Here is a 25597-nt window from a genome sequence, read left to right as displayed (position 1 = left end):
GAAGGCGGTTATTGGTTTATCTTCGGGATTCATTACAATTTGATAATAACCCTTCGCCAAATCAATTTTCGAAAAAATCTTAGCATCGCGAATGTCTTTTATTATTCTATCGATTTGAGGGACCGGGAATGCATCATTCTTTGTACGGTCATTCACGTTCCTGTAATCAATAGCTAATCGAATTGTTCCATCAGGTTTCCGTATTGGCACGATAGGAGATCGCCACTCCGAAAAACTTTCTTCTATGACATCGTATTCTACCAAGGATTTAATGACGTCATCGATTTCGTTTTCAAATGCCAATGGAATTTTATAATTATATGATTGGCATGGCTGAGCATTTTCTTTAAGAACTATTTTGTGATTGATTAAATCACATTTACCCAAACCATTCACCACTTTGCTGAAACGGTTGAACAAAGTTTCAGTTAATGAAGATGCTTCTTCATGCAATACATCGCACGTGTCCGAATAATCTTCATCATCAATAGCACAGATTGAATAGATGTACGAAGACATTTTATCACAATTACAAAATTTTATGATAGTTTCGTTGTTTGTTTTGGAAATTATTTCGATAAAATTGTCGAAATCGAATGATACACGCAAATTATTTTTTTGAAAAAAATCAATACCAAGTATCACGTTTTTTTCGTCCAAAACAATGAACTTATGTCGGAAAACGTGGTTGTTTATAGCAAAATCGATAGTGGTTTCGCCCATTACTTTGAGTGGTCGACCACCAACTCCTGCAGGCATAGTAGTGGCTGAGAATTTTTTAATTCGAGATTTTTCCACTAAGTGTGCTGGAATCACAGATACATCTGCGCCCGTATCACACAATGCTTGAGTAACGACTTCTTTGAATGAAATCGGTATGACTTGACATTTTTTTAAAGTAGGTTCATGAATTGACTTAACTTCTGAACCAGATGATGATGATGATGAATCTTTTTTCTTCTTCTCGGATGCCTTGGCTTTAAAACAAGACTCCTTAGTATGGCCAGATAATTTACAAAAATTACAAAATTTTTTCGTTTTTTTATCGGCACCAGCTTTTGAATTAGATGAATTACCAGCTTGAGTTTTAAATCGATCGAATCGCAGATTCGTGATATGTTTTGCGGTTTCCAAACCTTCAGCCGCGTTCACCGCATTTTTGACCGATGTAGGCATATCAGGATTACACAACAAAACTTGAATATCCAAGGGTAAACAATTCAAAAAGAAGAAAAGTTCCAAAGTAGTTTTATTAGAAGCAGCAAATTTTCCAAATGATCGATCCACCAATACGTGAACACGATGAGCTAACTTTGGCAACGATTCATTGGTTTTACGCTTGATGTTTGCTAATTCTTGCCAATTTTTAAGCTTCTTTCCTCTGTTACCAGAGTCAATTTCAGCTTTAATAGCGATAAAGGAATTACGAGATTCGGTCGCCAGATCTTCAATAGTCTCTAACCAGACACAGTCTGTTGGTAAGAGAGCCGGGAACACCCGAGCCATTTTCTCATCATTCCAATTATTAGCAACTGCCACACGTTCGAATTCAGCGATAAAGGTTTCAATCGAAACGGAATCGTTATACTTCGATGGTTTGACCAAAAATTCGCTTGTTGAACTTCTCGTGTTATTCGCTACATTAGACATATTTAATAAATCTTCGATGCTTTGCATTTACCAAGTTTAGTTTTTCGCTACCACCATGTGATGATTTCGTCGCCGAGAGGTGATTAAGGGAACGAAACAGCGTGTAGATTTAAACAATAAACACAAAACAAAAGAATGTAGAAAATACTTTATTAATCGAAATAACACAAGAAAAGAAAAATAACACAAATGAAACGTGTGTTTAACATTTGACAAATTGCAAATGAAAAGCTTTTCTTTTAAAATTCAAATGAAAGCTCTTTTATATATGTCATGTTGCAGATGAGCTTGACGTGGCTGCCTGGGCTACAAAATGCACATTACAATTATAATTATAAAATTCTTGTTGATGATGTTGTTGTTGGTCTTGATTTTGATTTTGTTGATGGTCATCATCATAATCATAATGATGATGATGATAATGATAATAATCTTTTGGTATTATCGTCGAATAATATGTTGGTGTTATCATGGTAAAATCTTGTTGTTGTTGTTGTTGTTGTTGTTGTTGTTGTTGATGATTATTATCATCGATTGATGGCCAATATGAATAATCTTGATTATTCAGATTAACGTTCGAATTTTGAATTCGATAATCATCGGTAGCATCATTATATGATTCGGGTTGCTGTTGATTATCAAATGATGGTTGATATTGTTGCTGTTGTTGTTGATGGTGATTATCATCAACAACAACATTTGTCATATATTCATCGTTTGATGGTAAACGATAATTATCATTAAATATTACCGGATCTAATTGTTGTTGTTGTTGCGGATAATGATAATGATGAGCATAATCATCACTATATTGATCCAATTGATTCATTGATGTTGATGTAGTCGTTGGAAAATATGAGTAATAATTCTCTATACATTGTTGTTGTTGTTGTTCCGGTTGATTCGGTTGATAATAATGTTCGAAATTTTCTTCGAAATGATGGAAAGAAAGACATTCAGCCAAAAATAAGAAGATTAAAAAATCAATTTTCGTTATCAACTTACCGACAATGTTATTTAATGTTGCTGGTGTTGTTGTTGTTGTTGTTTCAGGCTGTGATGGTGATTTAAGAATTTCCATCGATGAAGATTGCGTTATTGTTGGCGGTGGTGGTTGTAAATTTTGTAATAAATTTCTAAATTGATCACCATTATCATCATAGTGATGATGATTATGTAATCCGTTATCATCCATGGTTTGTTGTAATGATTTTTGATTATTTAAGCTGGATTGCTAATAATCGGAAAGCAAAAAAGGTATTTTTTATTGATAAATCTTTATTTTTATTACAAAATTCGTTTATAATTTACCTGATTATTATAATAATTATTAACACCATTATCATTATTATGATAAATAAAACAATTACTATTATATTCTTGTTTAATTAATAGATTTTTTTGTTCCAAAAAAACCATATTTGAATGTTGATGATGATGATGACTAATCAAATGATGATGATTCGAATTCATCATTAGCAAATCATCATCATCATCATCAACATTTCGGTTACCATTTCGATTATCATCAAAATTTTTTTGTTGCTGCTGCTTCTGTTTTTGTATAGTAACGATTGTTTTCAATAATTTTTGTCTTGTATTTGGAATTTTTTGTTTCTCATTATTATTAATAGTTTTTTTCGTTTTTTTCATCATCATTGTCATCATCATCATTTGTCGTTGTTTCATTGTTGTTGTCGTTGTTGTTGTTGTTGAATTGTTCAATTTCTAAATGAAAGGAAAATAGAAAGAATATAGAATGGGTAAGTAAACGAAACAAATTTCAAATTAGATCGCTCTCTCTCTCTCTCTCTCTCTCTCTCTCTCTCTCTCTCCCTTCCTCCCTGTGTTTAAGGTTCAGTGATTTTTATTTGCATTTCGCTAATAATTTTTCTTCTATTTCTTTGTATAACTTTCATTTCAATTTTGTTTGTTATCAATTCAAAATATCAAAGATGTTCAGATGTTAAAATTCTCATTACCTGAATAGCAAATAAAGATGATGATGTGGATGTTGCTGATAGAATCGATGATGATTTTGCAGATGCGGATAACATTGATTTACAATATTTAATACCAAAACCACGAGCATCAATTTTGGATTTTGGTTCAGGTCGTACGTGATCATGATTACCTTTTGCCTTTTTAGAGTTTTTTTGAAATTATTTAATTTTCAATTTTTCCTAGTTTTGTTTTTGTTTTTTTTACCTGAAAAAATATAGCAAATTTTGTATGACGCCAAAAATGTGTTACCGGATAACCACAATGTCCTTTACATGGTTGTACAATCAACCGACCATTACAATGACGATTTGGACAGGATTTATTTTGTTGTTTTTTTCTTGCTTTATCACATATTGCTGGCCGTAAATGTATTGATTGTCCATTTTCCATTTGACATTGTTTTGAACAAATCAATACACCTAAACATGATTTTTTCAATATATTAACATTATGATTATTTGTATTACGCATTGCCCATCCACTTGAATGTCTTCGTGCTTCTTCACAATCCAAACGATATACAAATTTACAATGACCATCCGTCCATTCTTGAAATTCATCAAATTTTGTTACCTGTGTGAAATTGGAAAAATCAATTCAATTCAAAAAAATTCAAAAATTCAATTCTGCCTTGAGCAAAAATCAAGAAAATCCAAAAAAATATTTCAAACATCAAACAAACAAATTTTTTTTTCCAGGTAAGTTTAGTTTAGTTTTTTCTCAAACAAAAGTAAAATTATGGAAATTTTCACAACAAAAATAAGATTATGATGATGATGATGATGTGAAAGATAATTATCAAAACATTCAAAGATATTCGCAAACATTCAAAGATTCAAATTGACTCAATTATCAAATTTGGTTTTTATTCCATTTTTTAGTTTGTGTTTGAAATCAAATTTAGATAATCATTTTGTTTTGTTTCAAGAAATATAAAAAATTAGACAAAATCATCATTATCATCATCAATCGAGCAATTATTTATTTTTTCTAGTTTAGTGTCATTATTATTGAATTGTTTTTTTTCCAACTTAAAAAAATGATTTTCTACATTTTGTTTCTGAAATCATCATCATTATTTGGGCCTAATTTGACCATTTAAAAGAATCTTTTTTCTTTTCTTTTTTTTTTTGAAAAAAGAAAAAAAGTTTTATTAATTTACTATTGGGATAGGTGAATAATGAAATGAAACAATTGAAACACCGAACAAATTGAAATCATCATCATAATGATAATGAATGAATGAATTTACCTGCTCCTCATAATAAGAACAGAAAAAAAAAACTAGGTGAGGTCAGACCGAGAAGATCATTTGGGGCCGCCAGACTTTACTCTTGTTGTTGGTTAGTTGGTGAATATACACCCTATCTTCAAATTGTCAATAATTATCATTATCATTAAACAGGTCTGGTCATTTAACCTTTTTTTACCTTTCTACCGGCAAATAAATTTCATTGAAAAGACATTTAATTTTTTTTTATTATTGTTTTTGTTTATGGTCCGTTACCGGATAACAGAATAATGTCCAGGTAAATATTATTGAATTTTTCCAAAAAAAAAAAAAATTAACGAAAAACATCGAAAAAAACAAAATTTCAAACAAAAAAAAATGCTTTTTTTTTACTTACATCAGGAATCTGTGTATCATTTATGTCCCATTCAAAATTTGTCATTTTTATCATGTTTGAATTTGATTTGATTTGATGGCGATGTTTTGATGTTTTTTTTCAATTTGAAAAATTCAAGCAAATGAACAAAAACACAAAAACAAACCAAAAAAAAGAATCACAATAAACAAGAATTTGTTGAATCTACACACGGAAAACCAAAAAAAAAAACTTTTCGGAAACAAAAAAAAACGAAATTTTGTTTGTTTGTATCGTTGAAATTGAAACGAAACGAAGAATCAAATAATGAGAATCGAATGGATATTTGTTCAGCTGTCCGAATATATATGCTCTTTTCGTATCAGATTTTCGAATCGAATGATTTTGGTTTTTTTTGTTTTAGTGGGTTTTTTTTGGTTTCTGTAATTTAACCATCATTTTCAAAGAAAAAAATCCTATAATCGAGTCCTGTGTTACCGTTGATTCAATTCAATTCAATTCAACTCCGCCTTTTTATATTCAATTCAATTCAGATACTATGGATGTGTGTGTGTGTGTGTTGTAAAGGAATGTCCCTTTTTTTCCGAACGCAATATACACTCTTTCTTTTTGATTAGTCTCCACCTTTCATTTAAAGGTTTTTTCTTTTTGTGTATAAATCCTGTTGTTGTTATTTTGTAATTCCGCTATATAATTTTTCATTAAAAATATTATGTAATTTGGTCATTTGTATGCCAACAACATGAACAAATGTCAATTTAGAAACAAAGAATCTAGATTAATATCTTTAGCATCTCCCAAACACTCAAAAACACATTCAATCAAATCCAGAGCGAAAAAAACCAAGAACCATTTCAAATCAAAATGATGATGATGATTTGGGAAACAAATCCGTTTTTGTTTACTAATTCTATTTGTTTAAAGAAAACCAATCATTATCATTGAATTGATGATAACAATCAAAACACATAAATCTAGGTGGTCAATAAAAAAAACTGAAAAACCCGGTAGCATCATCATAAAGATTATATTTTTGATGATGATGATGATTGTGCATGAAAACACAATATATAAAAGATCATATCAATCGAAAATTATTGTTGTTGTTGTTGTTGAACATAAAACACGAATTTTTCTTTAGTTTGATTCACGAATTTCCACCACTAAATATTGTAGAAAGCCTATTATTATGCTATCATCACTTGACACATATCCACATCAATTTGTTGTTGTTGTTTTGTTTTGTTTTGGATTTGATGATTATGATGATGAGGATCAATTGCTACTGTGTGTTTGTGCATGTTATATGTTTTGTTTTGTTTTGTTTTGTTTGTTTATATGATTCGTATCGGATGTCATAAATGTTGTTATTATTTATTGACATGATGTGCGATTGAAAAACGTTTATCAATTTTTTTGTTTTGTTTTGTTTCAAATCAAAATAGGTAAATATATTGTTTTATTGTTTTTGTTTTATTGATTTTCTCCTTTCAATCATTCACCTTTTTTTTCAACAACAACAACAACAAAAATACCTGACTTATCATTTTAAAATTCATTCATTTTGTAATTTTTGATTTTTTTTTCTTCAAATTTTGCTAGTTATATCTGGTCACTTGGTTTGTATTTCTGGAAAAATTTAAAATTCATTCATTTTGGATTTGTTTCTGTCTGCTTTGCTTGATGAAAATCCAGCAAAAATATCATAAAACAAATGGTAATCACCCTCATAATAAAACACATGAATATCATATATGTGCTTATCATTTTCGATTTTTTTATTTATTTTTTGTGGAAATTAGTCAAAAGATAATCCAGATTTTTAGATGAAAAACAAATGTCATTATTATCATTATTATTATTGGTTCATCAAAACATTGTTTTTATTAAATGGGCTATTATCAAGATTTTTATCAAAAAATCATTATCAATTGAATTGAATTGACATTAACATTTAGGGAACATTATCGGATTGTCCTATGGTTCTGTGTGTGTTTGTGTATGTGCTTGGACGTGAATTTTTTCCCGTGGCTGTTCGGTTACATATTGGAAATTTTTAGCAGCTGCTCTGCTTCTGATAACGATATAGTTGTCAATGAAAATTTTCGATGATTTTAGTTTCAGATTAATTTAGAGAAAAATTGATTTTGATTTAAAATTCAGCTTCCATTCAAATGTTACATAGCAGCTCTTTGCATATCCGAATCCTACAAAAAATTATCCGGATATAGATGGCAGCACTGGTTCCAGAATCAAAAAAATAAATCATACAAGATTACATCGGCATCTGGTGTTGTGAAAAAAAATGAAAATCACCATTATTCCTTATTAGACCCAGTGCTGCCATCTTTTTTCGGGACAAAAATTTTTCGAAAATCATAAATGAAATTAATGTAAAAATTTATTTGATTTTAGCAAAAAAAAAAAAAAAAAAATTATTGCAAATTTACATTTGAAACAAAAGAATAAAAAAGAAAAAATTAGCCGGGATATTGTCTATCGAAAAAAAAAAATGAAATCAATAAATTTACAAATCATTGTTTCTTTTTGGTTATTGTCGTTGAACACAATCACAAACCACGATGGTGTATACGGGTTAAAGTTTTTAGTCTTGGCTATTTTTACTTCTTGATGAAAGCCTAACAGCTACATTTTTCCGATTTACTTACACGATGATTATGATAGGCTAGATTAATAACATCATCATTATCGGCAACATCTTCCAATGCAAAATGTTTTTGTCTTTGTAGAATCTATATTTTTGAAAATTGAATGAAAATGAAAATGAAAATGGATTCAATTCAATCAAAACAATCGACAAAAAAAAAACGATAAGATAAAATACATACTTTACCGACAAGAAATTTTGCCGATTCTTCAATATTTGTATTCTCTTTAGCCGATGTATAAAACCAACCACAGAAATTATTTTCTTTACAAAATTTTTCCAACATTTCTGGATCGGCTGCAATACCTTCTTTATTAGCATCACACTATACACAAAATATCAGTCGATCAGTCAGTCAGTCAATCAATCAATCAATCAAATGAAAATATTCTTACTTTATTTGCCAACAATAAACATGGTATTGGTTGGCCATCAGCCATACAAACTTTTGTATCCAAATCATGTTTCCATTTTAATACAGCATTAAAACTTGATGGTGCAGAAACATCGAACACAAGAAATGCACCAACAGCTTCTTTATAATAGATTCTTGTCATATTACCAAAACGTTCTTGTCCGGCAATATCCCATAATTGTAAACGTATTAATATATTATCATCCCAATTTAAAACTTTTAAGGCAAAATCAACGCCAATCTAATAAATCAAATTAATAAATTCAAAAATCAAAAATCAAAATTCAAAAATCAATTAAAATACATACAGTAGCACGATAATATTGTGAAAAATATTGATGTACATAACGTTTTATAAAACTTGTTTTACCTGTACCAAGTTCACCAATAACTAATATTTTAAATAAATATTCACGTATTTCAGGTATAAATGTTGTTATTGTTGCTGATGAATTTGTTTCATTATTATTATTATTATTACGTTGAACATCTTTACGTTGTTGTTGTTGTTGTTGTTGCTGCAATCGATTTGCTGATTGATTATTCGACCGGAGATTATTATTATTATTATTATTATTATTATTATTATTATTACTGTGTTTATTCTGATTATTATTGTGTTTTCCAATCATCATTCTATTATTCGTAGTCGTTGTCGTCGTTGTTGATTGATTTAGATCGGATGCATTATTTGCAGATGATGATACATTGTTTCCAGTGGTTGGTTGTGGCATTTTATCAACAACAACAACAAAAACACACGATAGATATGATCAATGAACGAAATGGAGAGGAAAAAAAGTTTATCAAGTCTGAATTGAAATTGAAAAATTTTTAAATTGATTGAAAATTCATTGGAAAACTTACCGCAACAAAAACAAAAAGAAATTATGAAAATTCAGTAGTTCAATCTGTGGATGGATGATTTCTTTTCACAGCTACCAAAACACACACACAAACACAATCAACAAAGACATTTTTGGTTAGTGGGTGTATGTTCGATGTTCAATGTAGATTTATCACATGTGAAATCAATGTATTTCCAAATCAAAAATCGAAAAATCAAAAAATTCAATATCAAACACGCATCACACATTGGATAATAATATAGAGAAAAAAAAATTTATTTACATTATTATCGTCCATTTTGGGAAAATGAGAGAGATCAAAGTTTTTTTTCTTTCTTTCAAAAAAAAACAAACCAAGAAAAAAAACCATACACCACACACACAATCAAAAATCAATCAAAAAAAATGGCAATAGAAAATCGTTATCATCAACATTCCCTGTGATCAATATGTGTGTATCTTATTGATCGAATAATGATCGACTGACAGAGAGAGAGAGAGAGAGAGAGAGAGAGAGAGAGAGAGAGAGTCAATCAAACATTGGCCATTATCAAAATCAAATCAACCAATCAATCAATCAATGTGTGTTGCATCGATATAAAAAAAAAACAAAATTTTTTTTTTCCTTTTCAATTCAAAAATGATTAAATATTAATGTCATTCCAAAAAATGAATGAATGAAAAATTTTTATCAATTTCAAAGAAAACAAAAACAAAAACAAAACAAAAATTCATTCCGTTTCCATTTTCTGTTTTCTGGTCCATTTTGAATCCTGATCAAACCACGAAAATCTTGTAAAATAAAACTTATAAAATATGTTTTTTTGTTTGTTTTCGCATTTTATTACTTTCTCTTTCTATATTTATAAATAATCATTATCCATTTAATGTTTTTTTTTTTGTTATAAAATAAAAAATTATTACAGTAATAATCGATTGATTGTCTCTTTTATTCGTGGATACATATAAAAAAAAATATATATATAATCCACATTTGGAAACTTTTTCTGTTTTCTGTTTTTTCTCTCGATGCTAAATATTATTATTATGTATGGCTGTGTTGTAAAAACTAAAACAATGTAACAAAAAAAAATGGACAAATGGACTGTGTTGTTGTTGTTGTTGTTGTTGTTCAAACTATTATAATATATTTGACTATAATTAAAATGGATTGATCTTTTTTTTTGTTGTTGTAGTAATTAATTAATGGACTACTACAGTGTTAAATTTATGTTTATGTGGACAGTTTTGTTTCTTCTTCGGTTCTTCGTTTCTTCACATTATAATTGAACATCATTTTCAATCTGAAATGGAAACTCAATAGAAACTTTTTTCTTTTGCCTTGTTATAATTCATTGAAACATTGTGGAACAATTGATGAGATTTTGTTGTTGTTTAGGGACAAAAAATCTGCTGCTTCTTCAATATTTTTTTTTCTTCTTCCAATAATGATTGAATGGAAAAACAAATTAATTATTGATCATATTGAAACACACACACATTAGTATCACAATTATAAGCTTGTTTGTGTAAGTAAGTAAGTAAGTAAGTTCAATGTAAAATTTTGAAATCAAAAAACAAAAACAAAAAACAAAGGAAAAAATTAATCAAAAATTATGTAAATGTGTACGATGTGGTGGAATTGGTGGCGGTGTTGGTATTGGTGATACTGGTGATATTGTTGTTGTTGTCGTTTGATCCAATATAAAATTCCGATTTTTCAAACGTCTATTATTCAACATTAATGATGCTGATGATGATATACGATTTGATCTTATTATATAATTCATATTTGTTGGTGAATCATTATCATTATGATAAGCGTTAGTCGTATTTGTTGTTGTTTGATAACCATTACGTGATCTAATTGAATTTTCTGGTTTAAATTCATTTGCTTTTGAATTGACAAATGTAAATTCAGAATCGGCTGATTTGAAAAATGATGATGATGAATTAGATGTTTGATGATTATTTTTATTCATCATTAAATATTGTTGTATTGAATTATTATTATGATGATTGTTTTGAAATGTTGATATTCGTTTGGCATTGCAAATACGTCGTTGTTGTTGTTGTTGTTGATTGGTTTGCGTTGGAGAATCATTAATATTGATCATTAATGGTGAATATTGAAGTGCATATGATGATTTACAACGTAATGATTGTGACATTAATGATGATGATGAACCAATACTATTGTTCGAATCATTGGACGGTTGTTTTCTTGTGGCCATTTTTGTTGTTGTTGTTGTTGACATCGTCGAATCTTTTACATTCGAAATAATATCCAAATTCATTTTGGTCCATATTGTTTTGCCATTTTTGTTGTTGTTGTTATGGTTGTTATGATTGTTGATCATTGATATTGGTGAATTATGAATAGCCATTGAATTACGAGATAAACTTGGTGTTACTATTTGATTAACATTCGAATGTTGTTGATTCATTGTTGTACTGCCTAAATCTATAATAATAATGCCCAATAGTCAAATGAGAAAAGATTCAAACAAATTCAAACAACTGCAACTTGCCTGTCGATAAACAACGAAGATATCTTCGTGGTGGAGGTGGTGGTGGTATTATCATATGATTATCTTTTATAAATCCATTATTATCATTATCATCATCATTTTTGGTGATCAATGTTGATTGATTTAATCGTTGATTGACAATGGGTGAATCATTACTATTGAAAATAATGTTAATTAATTAATTAATTTCATATCAAACTAAAACTTTACCTTTGAATTAATTCAGTTTTTTTAAATTTATTATTATTGCCATTATTATTATGGTTTGTTGTAATATGTAACATATTTGGTAATAATGTTGATGATTTACGAAGTTTTATTGATGCTTCTGTTCGACGATCTTTTGTACGAATAGTTGAATCTTGTAATTTGGACATCCATTCATCTAATATTGAATCAGAATTATTCCATAAAAATATCATTGTATTTGATAATTGTATACCGATTACACCATTTTTTTTCTTATCAACCCAATTTAGGTTTTGAATTTCATTTAAATTTATCTGTGAAAAACAAAATTTTCGAATGAAATGAAATAATTTAACACAGAAAAGTAATAAACAAACAAAACATATTTACCTTATAAACAAAACTACCCATTTCAGACATACCAACTTTTTTCGAACCTTTTTTAAAACAAGTAAGATAATCTTGTGTTAAAATGAAAAAACGTTCTTTCCAACGATTGAAAAAAAATATTTTTGGTTGTTGTTGTTGTTCCCAAAGTAAACCTTTTTTTATAGCTGTACATTCTTGTACGATTGATATGGAATAATGATCTAATGATTTTTTCGGTAATGTTGTTACAGTTGTCGATGAATCTTTATTATCTTTCATCGAATGTGATGATAATGCTGTTGTATTGATTGTCATCATCATGTCATTTCGAAGATTTTTCATTGATTCAGAATATCAGAAAAATCAATGGTGATGAAGAAACATTATTGAACAACAACGAAAAATAAAAGGTAGCCAAACATACACACAATAAATGAGATTTTTTTTGGTAGATTCTTCTTTCATATAGCATTCCTCATCATCATCACCACCATCAATTGGTCGATCCAAATGGAACAGTCGCTCTTGAAAAAAAAGTGAACAAAACAAAAGGCAAATGAACTAATAAAATGAAAAAAAAAATAAAAGAAAATAAAAACAACGTGAGTAAAGTATACACACACACACTGAACATTATGAAACAGAAATTATTATTATATGTGTGTTCGTTCCATGGAACAATCCTATGGAGCATTTCGGCTGGATGTATGGAGATTGCCCGAACACCGGATTACCCGATGGACCGAACGAAAAAAAAACATACCACCAAACTATTATGAATAATACAAAACGGGAACATCAAAAAAAAAAATCTGAAACATTCATGTGCGCGCATATCAAAAATTTTGATCCAAAAAAAAAATCAAATTTTCATATAAAGATGCGAATAATAACGGGAAAAATTCAGTTAGTTCGTAAAACAAACACAAACCTTTTGTTTTTGTTTTCTTCATCAAATAAATCATGGAATCATAAAGATCGGTAGCAGTCGATAACTAATAATGATGACAAATAAATCCTGAAGTTGTTTTTTTCCTTTTTAGATAATAAGTAAGATAACTTCATTGTTGACAGTTTTCTCTTATTGCCGAAAAAAGAAAACGAAAAAAATCTCTCTGATTGCCGCTCTTTCAGCAGTCTATAGTCATCCATTTCAAAATGACTAAATATGGGCGATAAAGAAACAAAAAATCATGGATCATAATTATGTTTGGAACAAGAAAAACAGAAATTTGGATTACCTTGGAACAAATGTTGTTGTTGGTGGCGGTGGTGGATGTTGTGCACTTAGTGAAAAAATAAATTTAAAAAAAACAAATTCAAAGTTTTTGGAACAGGAAAAAATTAAGGAAAAAAAAAATTAAATCCTGACACGTACTATTTGAATGGACAAAATGGTTTTTACCGCTTTTAATATATTTGAGTACGCGTGTGATGTTTGCGAAGTGAGGTGAGCGGGTTTGATCGTATTCTCTCATCTCAATGAAGGATTTTTCTTCAATTCAGTTTTTCTAATTTGTTTTTCATTGATTCATTTCATTTTGATTGACATTTCAATTTTTCTCTTCGATGTTTAAATGTTTTTAAAATAATTTTATAAAAAAAAAAAAAAAAACATTTGTTATTGATCGCCATCTAATTGGCATTATTATAACTGTGATCCATCGATTCGAATATTGTTGATATTCTTTATTTGAAAACAAAATCATGGCCGGTAAATATTCTTTTTGTTGTTGTTGTTGTTGTTGTTGTTTTTCTAATTAATCCAGAACAAAATATTCTCCATCCATTTAGGATATTCATTCGAAACGTCAGCTGTAAATAATAATCATCATCATAATCAAAATACACCGAATAATCATCAAAAAGCATCAAGATTCACCACCGCATCATCATCAACATCATTATTAAATCGTTTTGGACATTTGAAATTTGATCGTTATTCAACACCAAAATCATCATTATCATTATCATCATCATCAATACAGAATAATAAAATAATAAAAAATAAAAATCGTTCAAAAATGAATTCATTTCAAAATAATGAACGTGAAAAATTTAAAAAATTATTAATGGAACATGTAAATGTTTCGAATCGAAACATTTTTCAACAACAACAACAACGAAATGAAAGTGCCATTAATTCATCATCAATATTGATGCAAAAATCAATACCATTATCATCGAATAACAAGATACTCGATCATCACCATCAACAACATCGAACAAATTCCTATTCATTATTAAATATGGTTCAATCGAAATGTTTTACAACATCGTTGGCATCAAATTATCATCAAAATGATTCAATGAGAAAAAATTCATTAACCAACAACAGTACAAGTCGATTAAATTTGATACAAGATTATTGGCAATTACCGGAAAAATCGAATGATTTTAAATCTTCGGTTGAAAATAAAATCAGTCTTGTTTATAGTAAAAATACCATATCACCAACATCACAATCATCATCGTCAACAACTTTGTCAAAATCATTTTCGTTTTCAAATAAAGAAAAATCATATATCGATAATGATGACAAATCAAATATAAATGATATAAAAATTTATGAAAAATTAAATTCAGTAAAAATATTGAAAAATAATCGTGAATCAATAACAACAAAAATTAAATCAATGTTTGAACCATTTATATCATATAATTTTTATTTAAAATTTAAAAGATATATACCATATATACAACGTGATCATCAAATATCTAAACAAATTGAAGAATTAGGTGATGAAGAAGAAGAAACAACGAAAACAACTATTGTACCATTAACCGAAGAAATTGAAGATGAAATTGATGAAATTCTACAAAATTCAAATCAATTATTAGTATCAGCATATTCAATTCATATACATACCAAAGATATTATGACACTTGATGGTTGTAATTGGCTTAATGATGCTGTATGTATTTACATTTTTGTTTCCATATATTTAATCAATAATAATGATTCTTCTTTTAACCATACATTTGATAATAATTTAAAAATTTTTAGGTAATTGAATTTTATCTAAATCTTATTGTATCAAGATCACAGATGAATGATAAAAATTGTAATAGAAAAAAATTATATCCAACAGTATATGCATTTAGTACATATTTTTTTACAAGACTTTCGAATGGTTCTGGACCGGGTCGTTGGTCGAATAAATTGGATTTTTTTAGCTATGATATATTATTGATTCCAATACATCATTCAAATCATTGGCGATTAGCTGTAAGTTTCTAAATTATTATTATTATTATGTTTATTTTTTTGTTTACATTTCGCACATCATAAAATTATTATTATTATGTTTGATGGCCAGGTGGTTGATAATGAACAACATTCTATTGAATATTATGATTCACTTGGTAATGAATTTCGTTATTGTATCGATTTAATATTTAATTTTTTACAAAATGAAAGTATAAAAAAGAAAAATACGGAATTAGATATTGAAAAATGGCGATTACAATATAAAATACCAAATATACCTAAACAACAAAATTATTATGATTGTGGTGTTTTTGTTTGTAAATATGCTGAATATATATCACGTCGTGCATCATTAACATTTACACAGGTAAACGATTTTTGTTGATTGCTTGAAAATTTGAAATTTGATGTATGTTTTTTTTCACTCGGTTTTTTCATAGAAACATATACCTGCATTTCGTAAATTGATGATGTATGAAATAATTCATCAAAAATTAATTGTTTAAAGTAAAAAAAAACTAAAACAAACTTACTCTGTTGGACCAAATGAATCTCTATCTTCGTTTTTTTTTTTGTTTTGTTTGGTTGGCTGGCAATGAAAATATCTTGATTTAAAAAAAACAAACAAAATACTTATCCCTTTGATTGAATTGAATCAATCAATCAATCAATTTCTGTAAATTATAAATATTATAAAAATATATTAAAAAAAGTAAATTTCATTTATAAATGGAAATATTTGATTTTTTGTTGTTTGTTGTTAAATTTTCCTTTCAAAGTAACTCGAGCCGAACGAACAAAGCACAGAAAAAAAATATTATCATCATTTTTTTCTGATTCAAAATCATTTGGATTGTAGGAGTAAACGATATAAAAAAAAGATGCTTTGCTACGAACAGCTCAAGTTATTTTACGTTTTTTTTTCAAAAAAAGAAAAAAAAATAAGGAAATTTCCATTTTTAAAAAAAAACGTTGTTCAAGTTAAATCTGGAAATGAAATGAAATGAAATGAAGAATTTCATTAAATTGACATAATTTTTACCCATTCAATCAATTGAATTCGGACACAGAGAAAAAACTATGAAAATAATTTCAATGTTGGACGACAGAAAAACCAGAAACAAAAACATATTAATGAAATGATCGTAATCACGTATGAAGAATAATTTTTTTCGTTGTTGCATTGAATTTAGGCTATTGTATCTGGAGCTGAAAATGAATCACGTTCAAATGATAAAGAATCAAACTGTGAGAATTAAACTGAACAGGGTTTTTGTTTTTTCCATTTTCAGTTTGAATGGTTACCTTTCCAAATTTTTAGGTTGTGGTCGTCGTCGCCCTCGTTGCTGTTATGATTATTATAATGATGACTAGAAAAAAAATGCATAGGAACCAAAAAAATGTTGGAATTTACCTGAATAGGATAGGTATTCAAAAGAAAAATTGGCGTGGCATCGACTATGAACGGCAACAACAACAACAACAAATTAGAAATGACAGAATATTACCAGGTATTTTGTTTTTGCTGTTGGATCAAAAAAAAAATAGAAGCTTAATGGACAAACACGAAAAAGGTGACACAGATAGAGAAAAATTTGTCAAAACTGAAACTTTTATCCATACACCCCCCACACCCTATCCATATATTCGTTGAATTTAGGGAAACCAACAACAAAAGACTGTTGCGTGACATAAAATTTGTATACGATCATCATCATCATTATGATAGCGGTGTTTGATAATGATGGTCTTGTGGTTGTGTTGGTGGTGAACAAAATTTTTTTTTGTTTTATTATTATATTAATCTGGTGGGTATAAAAAAAACTGATTAAATTAGTTCAAACAACTTTTTGGAAATATATCAGACATACACATACATACACTACATTTTGATTCTGGTTTGGTTTTTTTTTGGGTTTGAAGGTTTCTTTTTTTTGGTATAGTTTTGAATTTGAATAGTGGTGGTATCAATATGGTTTGACCATAATGCTGCCATTATCATTCGGTTGTTGATGATCATTGCTTTATACGTTGAATATGTACAGGGTAATCAAATTTGATTTTTTTTTCTTTTTGTTATTTGGTTTTCCGGGGGATGAAGTAGAGAGAGAGAGAGAGATGGATATATAGATGGATAGGATAGATATCTGTAATGGCGCGATTAATGTTTTTCGGGTTTGATTTGGTTCACATGGGTGTTGGTGATGATGATGATGAAACTTTTTTGTTTCTGACAAAATTCATTCGAATCGGATGAAATATGATGATGAAAAAGGTGCGATCCAAAAAAGAAACAAAAAAAAAAAACAACAATATTATGCACAACCGACCAACAATAATATTATTAATGAAATATTTACCAGAAATATTTATTGATTTTGAATAGAAACAAAAAATCGAATAATCATCATCGTTGTCGCCTTGTTTTTTTCTTGTTTTCAGATAAACCAAAAACGAAACGAAAAAAAATCCTGTAATCTTCAAAGCCAACACCAACGAAAATGTTTTCGGGTCCATATCATGATGATAATGATGATAATGATGATCCAAGTTTTGTTTAAAAAAAACTAATATAAATCATTTTTTAACCATCATCATTATCATCATCGTAGAAAAAGATAAACAAAAACAACCAAGAAAAAGAAAAAGGGGAAATGATTCATTCGAAAAAATTTGTCATGTCATATTTGAACGGGGAAATTTTTTTTTTATTTTTGAATAATGATAATTCGAATTCGCGAATGATTCGATTAAGAAAAATTATGTTTTTTTTTTTGATTATGTTTTTTTTTGATTGTTTTTTCGGGTTATGTTTTTCGTTTGGTTTGATTTGGTGTTATCATTTTTTTTCGTAATGATAATGTAATTTATAATGGTGGTAAAAAAAATTGACATGATCATATAATGAATATAGTGAAAACAAATTTGTCAACAACAACAACAACAACGAAAAAAAAATTTGATAAATAAACATTGATTTAGCCGACGACGACAACGATGATGAATAAATCTTGTGCTATTTTTATAATACAATATCGAAATCATTTGTTTTCCTGTTCTAATCTTGTCATTCTTATTCTTGAAATTGTTTATAAAATTTTCTAATTATTATTACCACTGAATATACCTGTATATTGCTACAATATACAGGTGTGGTATACGTTTTTTTTTTTGGTGGGTTTGAATATTCTTTTCTTTTTTTTTGGGCGCGTTCGCCGTCCGTCTGTTTTTGCTTTCATCATCATCATAATAATCATCTTGTGTAGAATTTTGGAATTGAAATAGATTGTCATCATTATCACTTGTCATCGTCTTGCTAATCGAATCATCACACCAACAACAACAACAACAACAAAGATTGTCTCGAATAATAGGTAATCTGGTAATCTTTATATAGCAGAAATTGATGAATAAATTCTTTTCTTTCTTTCCTTTTTTGTTGAATGTAGATGTACATACAATAAATTAGTGAAAATTTGTCACAATTTTTTGGATCAATCGAATGAATGAATCTTTAAAATCGACTGATTACAAGAAAAACAACCACGTAATCATTGTTCAAATCCAAACCAAAAACAACCCAAAAAAAAGGTGAACCAAAACGATAATGAATGAGATTTGATTGAAACCAAAAAAGAAAGAGTGTGGGGCAAAAAGAAAACAACATGGTTACGCCTTGATCCAAATTTTCAACAACAACCAAAATGATTTTTTTTTTACCCCCACGAATCATTTTGCCAGGTCGAAATCATGGCAAAAAAAACACAGGTTTTTTTTTCGTTTCGTATTGTTTGGTTAATATTCTGGTCCGGCACTTTTATTACCTTTATTGAATTAATTTTATTGTCGCACCCAAAAAAAAAAAAAGTAATGATAATGATAATGATTGACCACCACTATCACCATCAAAATAGAATATAGTAGTTGTGGTGGTGGTGGTAGTGACCACCAGAATCCAGAATCTCAAAACACACACAAACATACCTGGATTTTGTTTTTTTTCAGGTACAGAACAAAATCATTGGATTCATTTCATTCAAATTCAAAAATTCAAACTTACCAGGAATTTTTCATTTTCTGAAAATTATCATTTTTTGTTTCTTTATTTCAAGAAATTTTTGAGAAAAAAAAATACAAACAAACAAAAAGTTTGTTGATAGGACACGATGATTAATACAATTGAGAAGAGAAAAAATTATTTACAAAAATTATCAAATTTTTTTTTATGAAATCTATTTTCGATGATGATTTTCTTGAAGAAAAAAAACATTTTTTTGAAAAAAAATCAATCATTAATCATAATTGAACGAATATAAAATATGGAAAATTCATCCATATTAACATTTTGATTTGAATCAAATAAATGTCTATTATATAAATTTGAATAATCATCATAATTAAAATTATCAGATTTTACAATGGTTGATTCAATAATCCAATCACATTTTGGATTTATATTCATTTGATGAGAATTATTTGTTGTTGTTGCTGGTTTGGTTGTTGTTGTTGTCGTTGCAATTTGACGAACAGGACATAATGTTTTCAATATAAATTGTAAAGCCATTAAAATATCCGTACTTTCAGGATCCGAACAAATCAATTGTTGATTTGTACAATGAATTAGATTTTCAATTTCAGGCGATGATAACATTGCTGTTAAATGATTACCATAATCATCTTCAAAATATAATTCAATAAATAAATAAGCTGATAATGTTTCACCACATTTTTGACAAATTAATCGTTGTTTTTGTTTTTGTTGTTGTTGTTTATCTTCATCATCATCATTATCATTATTACATGAATCATTTGATAAAGACATATAATCATATGCTTTTGGTAAAAAATATGAATTAAATGATGCTATAAAATCACATGATTTTGATTGACAATTAATTTTCATTTGATTTTGTCGTAAATGTGCTAGATTTATAAATTCAATACCATTTTTATCATTAAATTGATAATTAATTAAACGTGCCGAAATACGATATAAATTTGTCGCTAAATTTTCGTTTGATTGTTCATCAACATTATTCACATCTGATGTCGTCGATGTCGATGATGATGATGATGATGATAGCTGTATCAATTGAACAAAACTATCAATTTTCTTTGCAATATCAACATTAACTAATGATTCAAATAATGTTCGATGATTTTTAACATAATTGAATATATTTTTCTTAATAAAAGCAAATTTCCATAATTCTTGTTGTTGTTCATTTCGGAAAATTTTTCCATTATTTTTTTCATTTTTCATTTTTTTAATCAAATCTTTTGCATTTGAACCAAGTCGTAATAAAATTGATGAATCTAAATCCGATTCAATTTCAATAGCCATTTCATCTGTTTGTTTTTGTCGAAGATTTTTTAAAAATTTTCCTTTAAATGTTCGATATAATCGTTGTATATAATTATCAATTAATGTATTTGTTTTTATCGAAATTAACCGACGGCCATAAACAAAACCATCACTTAATGTATAAAAATAAAATCCATTACCATTACGATCATTTCTAATGTAAACATTATACAATATAACAATATCTAATGGTAAAATTGATGATAATATTCGATGATGATTACCCCATACTGAAATATGAATTATTTGATTATTATTTAATAAATGTTGTAAAAATGATTCATCTTTATAATAATTTCGATTCGATCGTATTGACATATTTTCAATTTGTTCGGCTATTGATGATATATTCATTATCATTGTTGATGGATATTTTGTTCTGGTTGGTATCATTAGATATAAATCGGTAAATAATTTATCCGATAATTGTGATGAAAATTTTGCTGCACATAATCCAATTAAATTACCCGAATAATATTGTCGATTATCCAGATTTTTTGCATTATGAACTTTACAGCTAATTAATTCATTAATTTGATGACAATATAATCGAATAATTTGTTTAAATTCTTCGATGGAAATTTTTCGTTTATCATTCACTATAAAATGATCATTTTCATTATAAATTTCAATAGCAATAATTTGTTCGGAATCGGTACAAATATTTCGATGATTTTGTGTTAAACAAAGTTGTCGAATACATACAATATTACCAGCTTTTAATGATGGATATTTTTTCATCGCAACATTATTATTATTATTACCATTACCATTTCCATTGACAGTTGTCGCCGTCGTTGATGTCTTATAATAATCAATTCCACGATTTTCAGTTCGTATTTCAAAATCATCCTTTGTTTCATCATAAATCAATAAAATATTATTATCATAACGTTTAACAATACCAACAATATTTACAAATCGATATGATTGAACCGAATTTATTGGATATTGTAATTGTGATAATAATGTTAATTCAATCGGTTTATCATCTTCGATTAAATCATTTTTAAAATTTGTTCGTATTAAACGACTTAAATTGAATTTTTCCATTAATTCTTTACCAATTTCTTTGATTATTGTTTGTATTTTTTTCTCAATTTCATTATTATTATTTGGTCCAATAAAATCATCATCCAATTCAGTTTCCAATATCATTAATTCATCCGAATGATCATCATGATTACCATTGGATGTTGATTGAGTATTTGAAAAATTTGCTTCAGTTGATTGTGTATTAGCATAAATATCCATAATTTTACCATTTACAATTGGTGTATCCATATCATCATCACTTGGTAAATGTGATGGTAATATTTCCATTGATTCATTCATTTCTCTTTCGTTGTCGTTATCGTTATCATTGTTACTATTACGTGAAACAATAGTTAAATCCATAGCATTTTTACTTTGATATGATAATCTTTCCAAATGAATTATATCATTTATTTCACAATTTTCATGAAATATTAAATTTGAATGAAATTTTTTCGATACAATTATAACAATTTCATTCAATGTATTCGATAAAATTTGACAATTTATTTCACCTGTCAAAAAAAAATGAATTGAATTAATTAAATTTTCCATTAATCAAATTCGACTTACTTGAATCAACAAATGAAATTGAAAGATTATTTTTACATGCAATTGTTAGAAAATTTTTCAATGTAAATAAATGATTTAATTGTTCGAATGAAACATCAATTTGTTGTTGTTCATCATCATGATGATCATCAAAATTTTTAATACAAATCAATACGTTTATTTGTGGTTGACATTCACATTGTGCAATTAGAATTAAATCTTTACCATCATTAGTATTATTTTGAAATGGACCAAATATATGTAATAATCGTAAAATTATAACATGTGGTGTTCGTACAATATGACAATCTGATGGTAATAATTTTAAATTTTTTATTTCATCATCAATTTTGATATCGGTTTCCAGATAAAGACTATCACGTTTTAAATCATATAAATCATTAAAAATTAATAATGAAGAAAAAGATGATACGGTAAGTCGATTATCCATGATTGACAAGAATGATTATCATCAAAAATGTCAGTTTGAAAAACAAAACAAAACAAACAAAGCGCGTTTCGAAAATTATTATCGAATCATTTTTTTTCCACCAAAACTTATTTTCCGTAAACATTTTTTTTTGTGGTGAAAAGTTTCGATTTCTCATAAAGTTTTCGTCTCCTCGTGGTTTCTTTCTTTCACCCATTTTCATTCATTAAATTTTTTTTGATGATAAAATCTTCAAACAAAAATGAATTATCGTTTATTATTACGAAAATCTATTCAATTAACACAAAGAAATCGAAATCTATTGGAATTATTTAATGGAACATTGAATATTTGTCCAATTCAAACGTTTTATCATAAACGATATTGGCCATCGATTTGTTTATCGAAAACAGCAACAACAACAAATGAAAAAAATTCGAGCATTATTTCTCCAACAATTACTGAACGAATACAATGCTACAATAATCAATCAACACTGATTGAATCGAATGAATCATCATCATTAGATGATGCAATTCAACAATTTCGTTCTGAACATCAAGTATTTGTTGAAAATGTTAAAGATGGAAGAAATATTTTCGATTTTGATGAATTGGATATGCCGGATAAAATTCGTGAAATTATGGCAAAATTTGGTTATGAAAAACCAACACCAATACAGGCACAATCATTACCGATATTATTTTCCGAACTTGATCTAATCGGTATTGCACAAACTGGTTCGGGTAAAACATTAGCCTATTTATTGCCTGCATTTTGTCAACTTTATCCAATTCATCGTGATTATTGGTCTGATAATGGACATTTAGAAAAACGATTAAAACCTAAGGTATTAATATTGGCACCAACACGTGAACTAGCCGTACAAATATTCGATGTTATCAGGCAATTTAAAATATTCAAATCAATTTGTTTATATGGTGGTAATGATCGTCGAAAACAAATTGATTATTTGGAAAATAATAATCCATTATTTTTAGTTTCAACACCCGGAAGACTTAAAGATCTAATCGATGCTAGATATGTTGATTTAAGTGAAATAAATTATCTAGTTATTGATGAAGCTGATCGTATGCTGGATATGGGTTTTGAACCACAAATATCCTATCTAATTAATCGATGTCCTGATCGTTTTCATCGTCAAACAATGATGTTTTCAGCATCATGGCCAGATGAAGTAAAATCATTTGTAAATAAATATCTTAAACCTGAACATGCATTTATATCGATTGGTGGTACAAAATTAGTTGCCAATCATAATATTCAACAAAATGTTTTGGTTTGTGATTCGAATGAACGTTATGAAATGATGGAAAATATTCTAAAAAATCATTCAAATGAAAAAATATTATTATTTTGTAATAGAAAAATTGATTGTGATCGTATTTCAAATCAAATTTATCGCCGTTTACGTATATCATCATCATCATTACATGGTGATATGACACAACGACAACGTGAATCAACATTAAAAGGTTTTAAAATTGGTCAGATAAAATTATTATGTGCAACAAATGTTGCTGCACGTGGTTTAGATATTGATGATGTTAATATTGTTATTAATTATGATTTTCCGGATGATATTGAAACATATGTACATCGTATTGGTCGTACAGGTAGAAAAGATAATAAAGGTATTGCATATTCATTTTTTTCTAATCGTTTAAATCCATTATTGGCCCGACAATTGATTGAAATTTTACGTGAATCAAATAATCAAATACCTGAACAATTATCGATAATTTCAACAAGTAAACAACAACAACAACAACAAAAAATGTTTAAAAAACATCATCAACAACAACAACATTGGCAAATGAATAATAATCGTTCTTCATCGAAATATCATAATAATAATAATAATAATCGTTATTCAACAATGAAAAAAAAATCATTTTATTAATTTCAACGATGTTTAAAATATCAAATAGGATCTACACATGTATTTGATGATTCAAAACACAATGTTCATATTATTTTGTTGATTGTTTTTCTTTTTCTTTTTTTTTAGATTTCCTTTTGATTTTCAAACAAACACGATATATTTGATTTTCCATATTTTTCATTTTACTAATTTTAAAAAATAAATTTAGTTTAGTTAAATTTAAATAAAATGAACTTACCTCCAAACATTGAAAATAAAGGTGCGAAAAATCACATTTGTGAAATACGCATGTGTATTTCGAACGAATCGATGTTTGTTCATTCGAAATCAACTTGATTCTTTTTTTTTTGGTTTTTCGGTTAATCGGTCAGATTTTTTTTTTTGTTTTGTTTTCCTGATTTGAAATATCTTCGATGAAGAAACCATCTTAATTCAGGGTATCCATGGATAGTCGTCTTTATTTTTTTTTTTTTTGCATTTTGTTTCGATTCAGTGATTGTCAATTTTCTGACATTTCGGCTTGGAATGACTTGATTTACTTTTTTTTTTTTTGGTCAAAACACAAATGTTGGCATTTTTTTTTTTATTATATAAATTTCTTTTCGTCCAATTATCTTGACTTGATTTTATTTATTCAACCAAACCAAACCAAACCAAAACGATATTCCAATTGGGATTTCTATTGGGAAAAAGGAAAGAAAAAGAAAAAGAAATGAAAATTAAAAATCATTCTATTTTTGGCTTTGAAATCCAAAAATTTTTGTTGAAATCGAATCTTTCAATTTTCAACAACAAAAAAATCAATCAAAAGAATGGT

At 27.7% G+C, this 25597-nt stretch overlaps 6 protein-coding genes and 1 long non-coding RNA gene across 11 annotated transcripts; 2 read left to right on the top strand and 5 right to left on the bottom strand.

The window, feature by feature from the left end:
- Positions 1-1783: 1783 nt before the first annotated feature.
- LOC113792211 (uncharacterized) lies at positions 1784-5397 on the bottom strand. The gene is made up of 7 exons (XM_075822268.1): positions 5283-5397; positions 3859-4227; positions 3633-3791; positions 3154-3378; positions 2962-3081; positions 2656-2884; positions 1784-2580 (listed from the first exon to the last, which is right to left on the bottom strand). The coding sequence occupies exons 1-7, from the start codon at positions 5334-5336 to the stop codon at positions 1922-1924; spliced, it is 1815 nt and encodes a 604-aa protein (XP_075678383.1). The 5' UTR covers positions 5337-5397; the 3' UTR covers positions 1784-1921.
- Positions 5398-7690: 2293 nt separating this feature from the next.
- Rab32 (RAS oncogene family member Rab32) lies at positions 7691-9381 on the bottom strand. 2 transcript variants are annotated; one of them, XM_075822341.1, is made up of 6 exons: positions 9212-9381; positions 8940-9156; positions 8653-8876; positions 8325-8585; positions 8111-8254; positions 7691-8014 (listed from the first exon to the last, which is right to left on the bottom strand). In XM_075822341.1, exons 2-6 carry the CDS (start codon positions 9076-9078, stop codon positions 7901-7903), a joined length of 882 nt encoding a protein of 293 aa, XP_075678456.1. In that variant the 5' UTR covers positions 9079-9156; positions 9212-9381; the 3' UTR covers positions 7691-7900. The 2 variants fall into 2 exon arrangements, with proteins under 2 accessions (XP_075678456.1, XP_027203958.2); XM_027348157.2 differs by having other exon boundaries at positions 8653-9156.
- Positions 9382-9654: 273 nt separating this feature from the next.
- On the bottom strand, positions 9655-13777 carry LOC113797734 (uncharacterized). Of its 3 annotated transcripts, XM_075822340.1 has the most exons (7): positions 13660-13777; positions 13523-13567; positions 13213-13443; positions 12303-13051; positions 11934-12226; positions 11724-11878; positions 9655-11656 (listed from the first exon to the last, which is right to left on the bottom strand). In XM_075822340.1, the coding sequence occupies exons 4-7, from the start codon at positions 12621-12623 to the stop codon at positions 10800-10802; spliced, it is 1626 nt and encodes a 541-aa protein (XP_075678455.1). In that variant the 5' UTR covers positions 12624-13051; positions 13213-13443; positions 13523-13567; positions 13660-13777; the 3' UTR covers positions 9655-10799. The 3 variants fall into 3 exon arrangements, with proteins under 3 accessions (XP_075678455.1, XP_075678454.1, XP_027203961.2); XM_075822339.1 differs by lacking the exon at positions 13660-13777 and having other exon boundaries at positions 13523-13651; XM_027348160.2 differs by lacking the exon at positions 13660-13777 and having other exon boundaries at positions 12303-12842; positions 13523-13651.
- LOC113797765 (uncharacterized) lies at positions 13734-22953 on the top strand. 2 transcript variants are annotated; one of them, XM_075822337.1, is made up of 6 exons: positions 13734-13995; positions 14076-15196; positions 15289-15510; positions 15602-15859; positions 15933-16001; positions 22933-22953. In XM_075822337.1, the coding sequence occupies exons 1-5, from the start codon at positions 13989-13991 to the stop codon at positions 15996-15998; spliced, it is 1674 nt and encodes a 557-aa protein (XP_075678452.1). In that variant the 5' UTR covers positions 13734-13988; the 3' UTR covers positions 15999-16001; positions 22933-22953. The 2 variants fall into 2 exon arrangements, with proteins under 2 accessions (XP_075678452.1, XP_075678451.1); XM_075822336.1 differs by lacking the exon at positions 22933-22953 and having other exon boundaries at positions 15933-16126.
- On the bottom strand, positions 15506-17835 carry LOC142645637 (uncharacterized). Its single transcript, XR_012846722.1, has 4 exons — positions 17370-17835; positions 16026-17297; positions 15771-15942; positions 15506-15643 (listed from the first exon to the last, which is right to left on the bottom strand). It is a non-coding gene; the product is annotated as an uncharacterized LOC142645637 (long non-coding RNA).
- On the bottom strand, positions 17853-22979 carry LOC113797764 (uncharacterized). The gene is made up of 2 exons (XM_075822334.1): positions 22466-22979; positions 17853-22407 (listed from the first exon to the last, which is right to left on the bottom strand). Exons 1-2 carry the CDS (start codon positions 22893-22895, stop codon positions 19778-19780), a joined length of 3060 nt encoding a protein of 1019 aa, XP_075678449.1. The 5' UTR covers positions 22896-22979; the 3' UTR covers positions 17853-19777.
- Positions 22980-23054: 75 nt separating this feature from the next.
- Positions 23055-25025, top strand: LOC113797763 (uncharacterized). Its single transcript, XM_075822338.1, has one exon. It carries the CDS (start codon positions 23137-23139, stop codon positions 24796-24798), a length of 1662 nt encoding a protein of 553 aa, XP_075678453.1. The 5' UTR covers positions 23055-23136; the 3' UTR covers positions 24799-25025.
- Positions 25026-25597: the final 572 nt, after the last annotated feature.

The sequence above is a fragment of the Dermatophagoides pteronyssinus genome, unplaced genomic scaffold (genome assembly GCF_027571235.1).
Source record: "Dermatophagoides pteronyssinus isolate colony J.1.1.1.1 unplaced genomic scaffold, Derpt_VIB-CSIC_2022.12 sq0016, whole genome shotgun sequence".
NCBI classification, from domain to species: domain Eukaryota; kingdom Metazoa; phylum Arthropoda; class Arachnida; order Sarcoptiformes; family Pyroglyphidae; genus Dermatophagoides; species Dermatophagoides pteronyssinus.
This window is presented reverse-complemented; position numbering and strand designations above follow the sequence as displayed.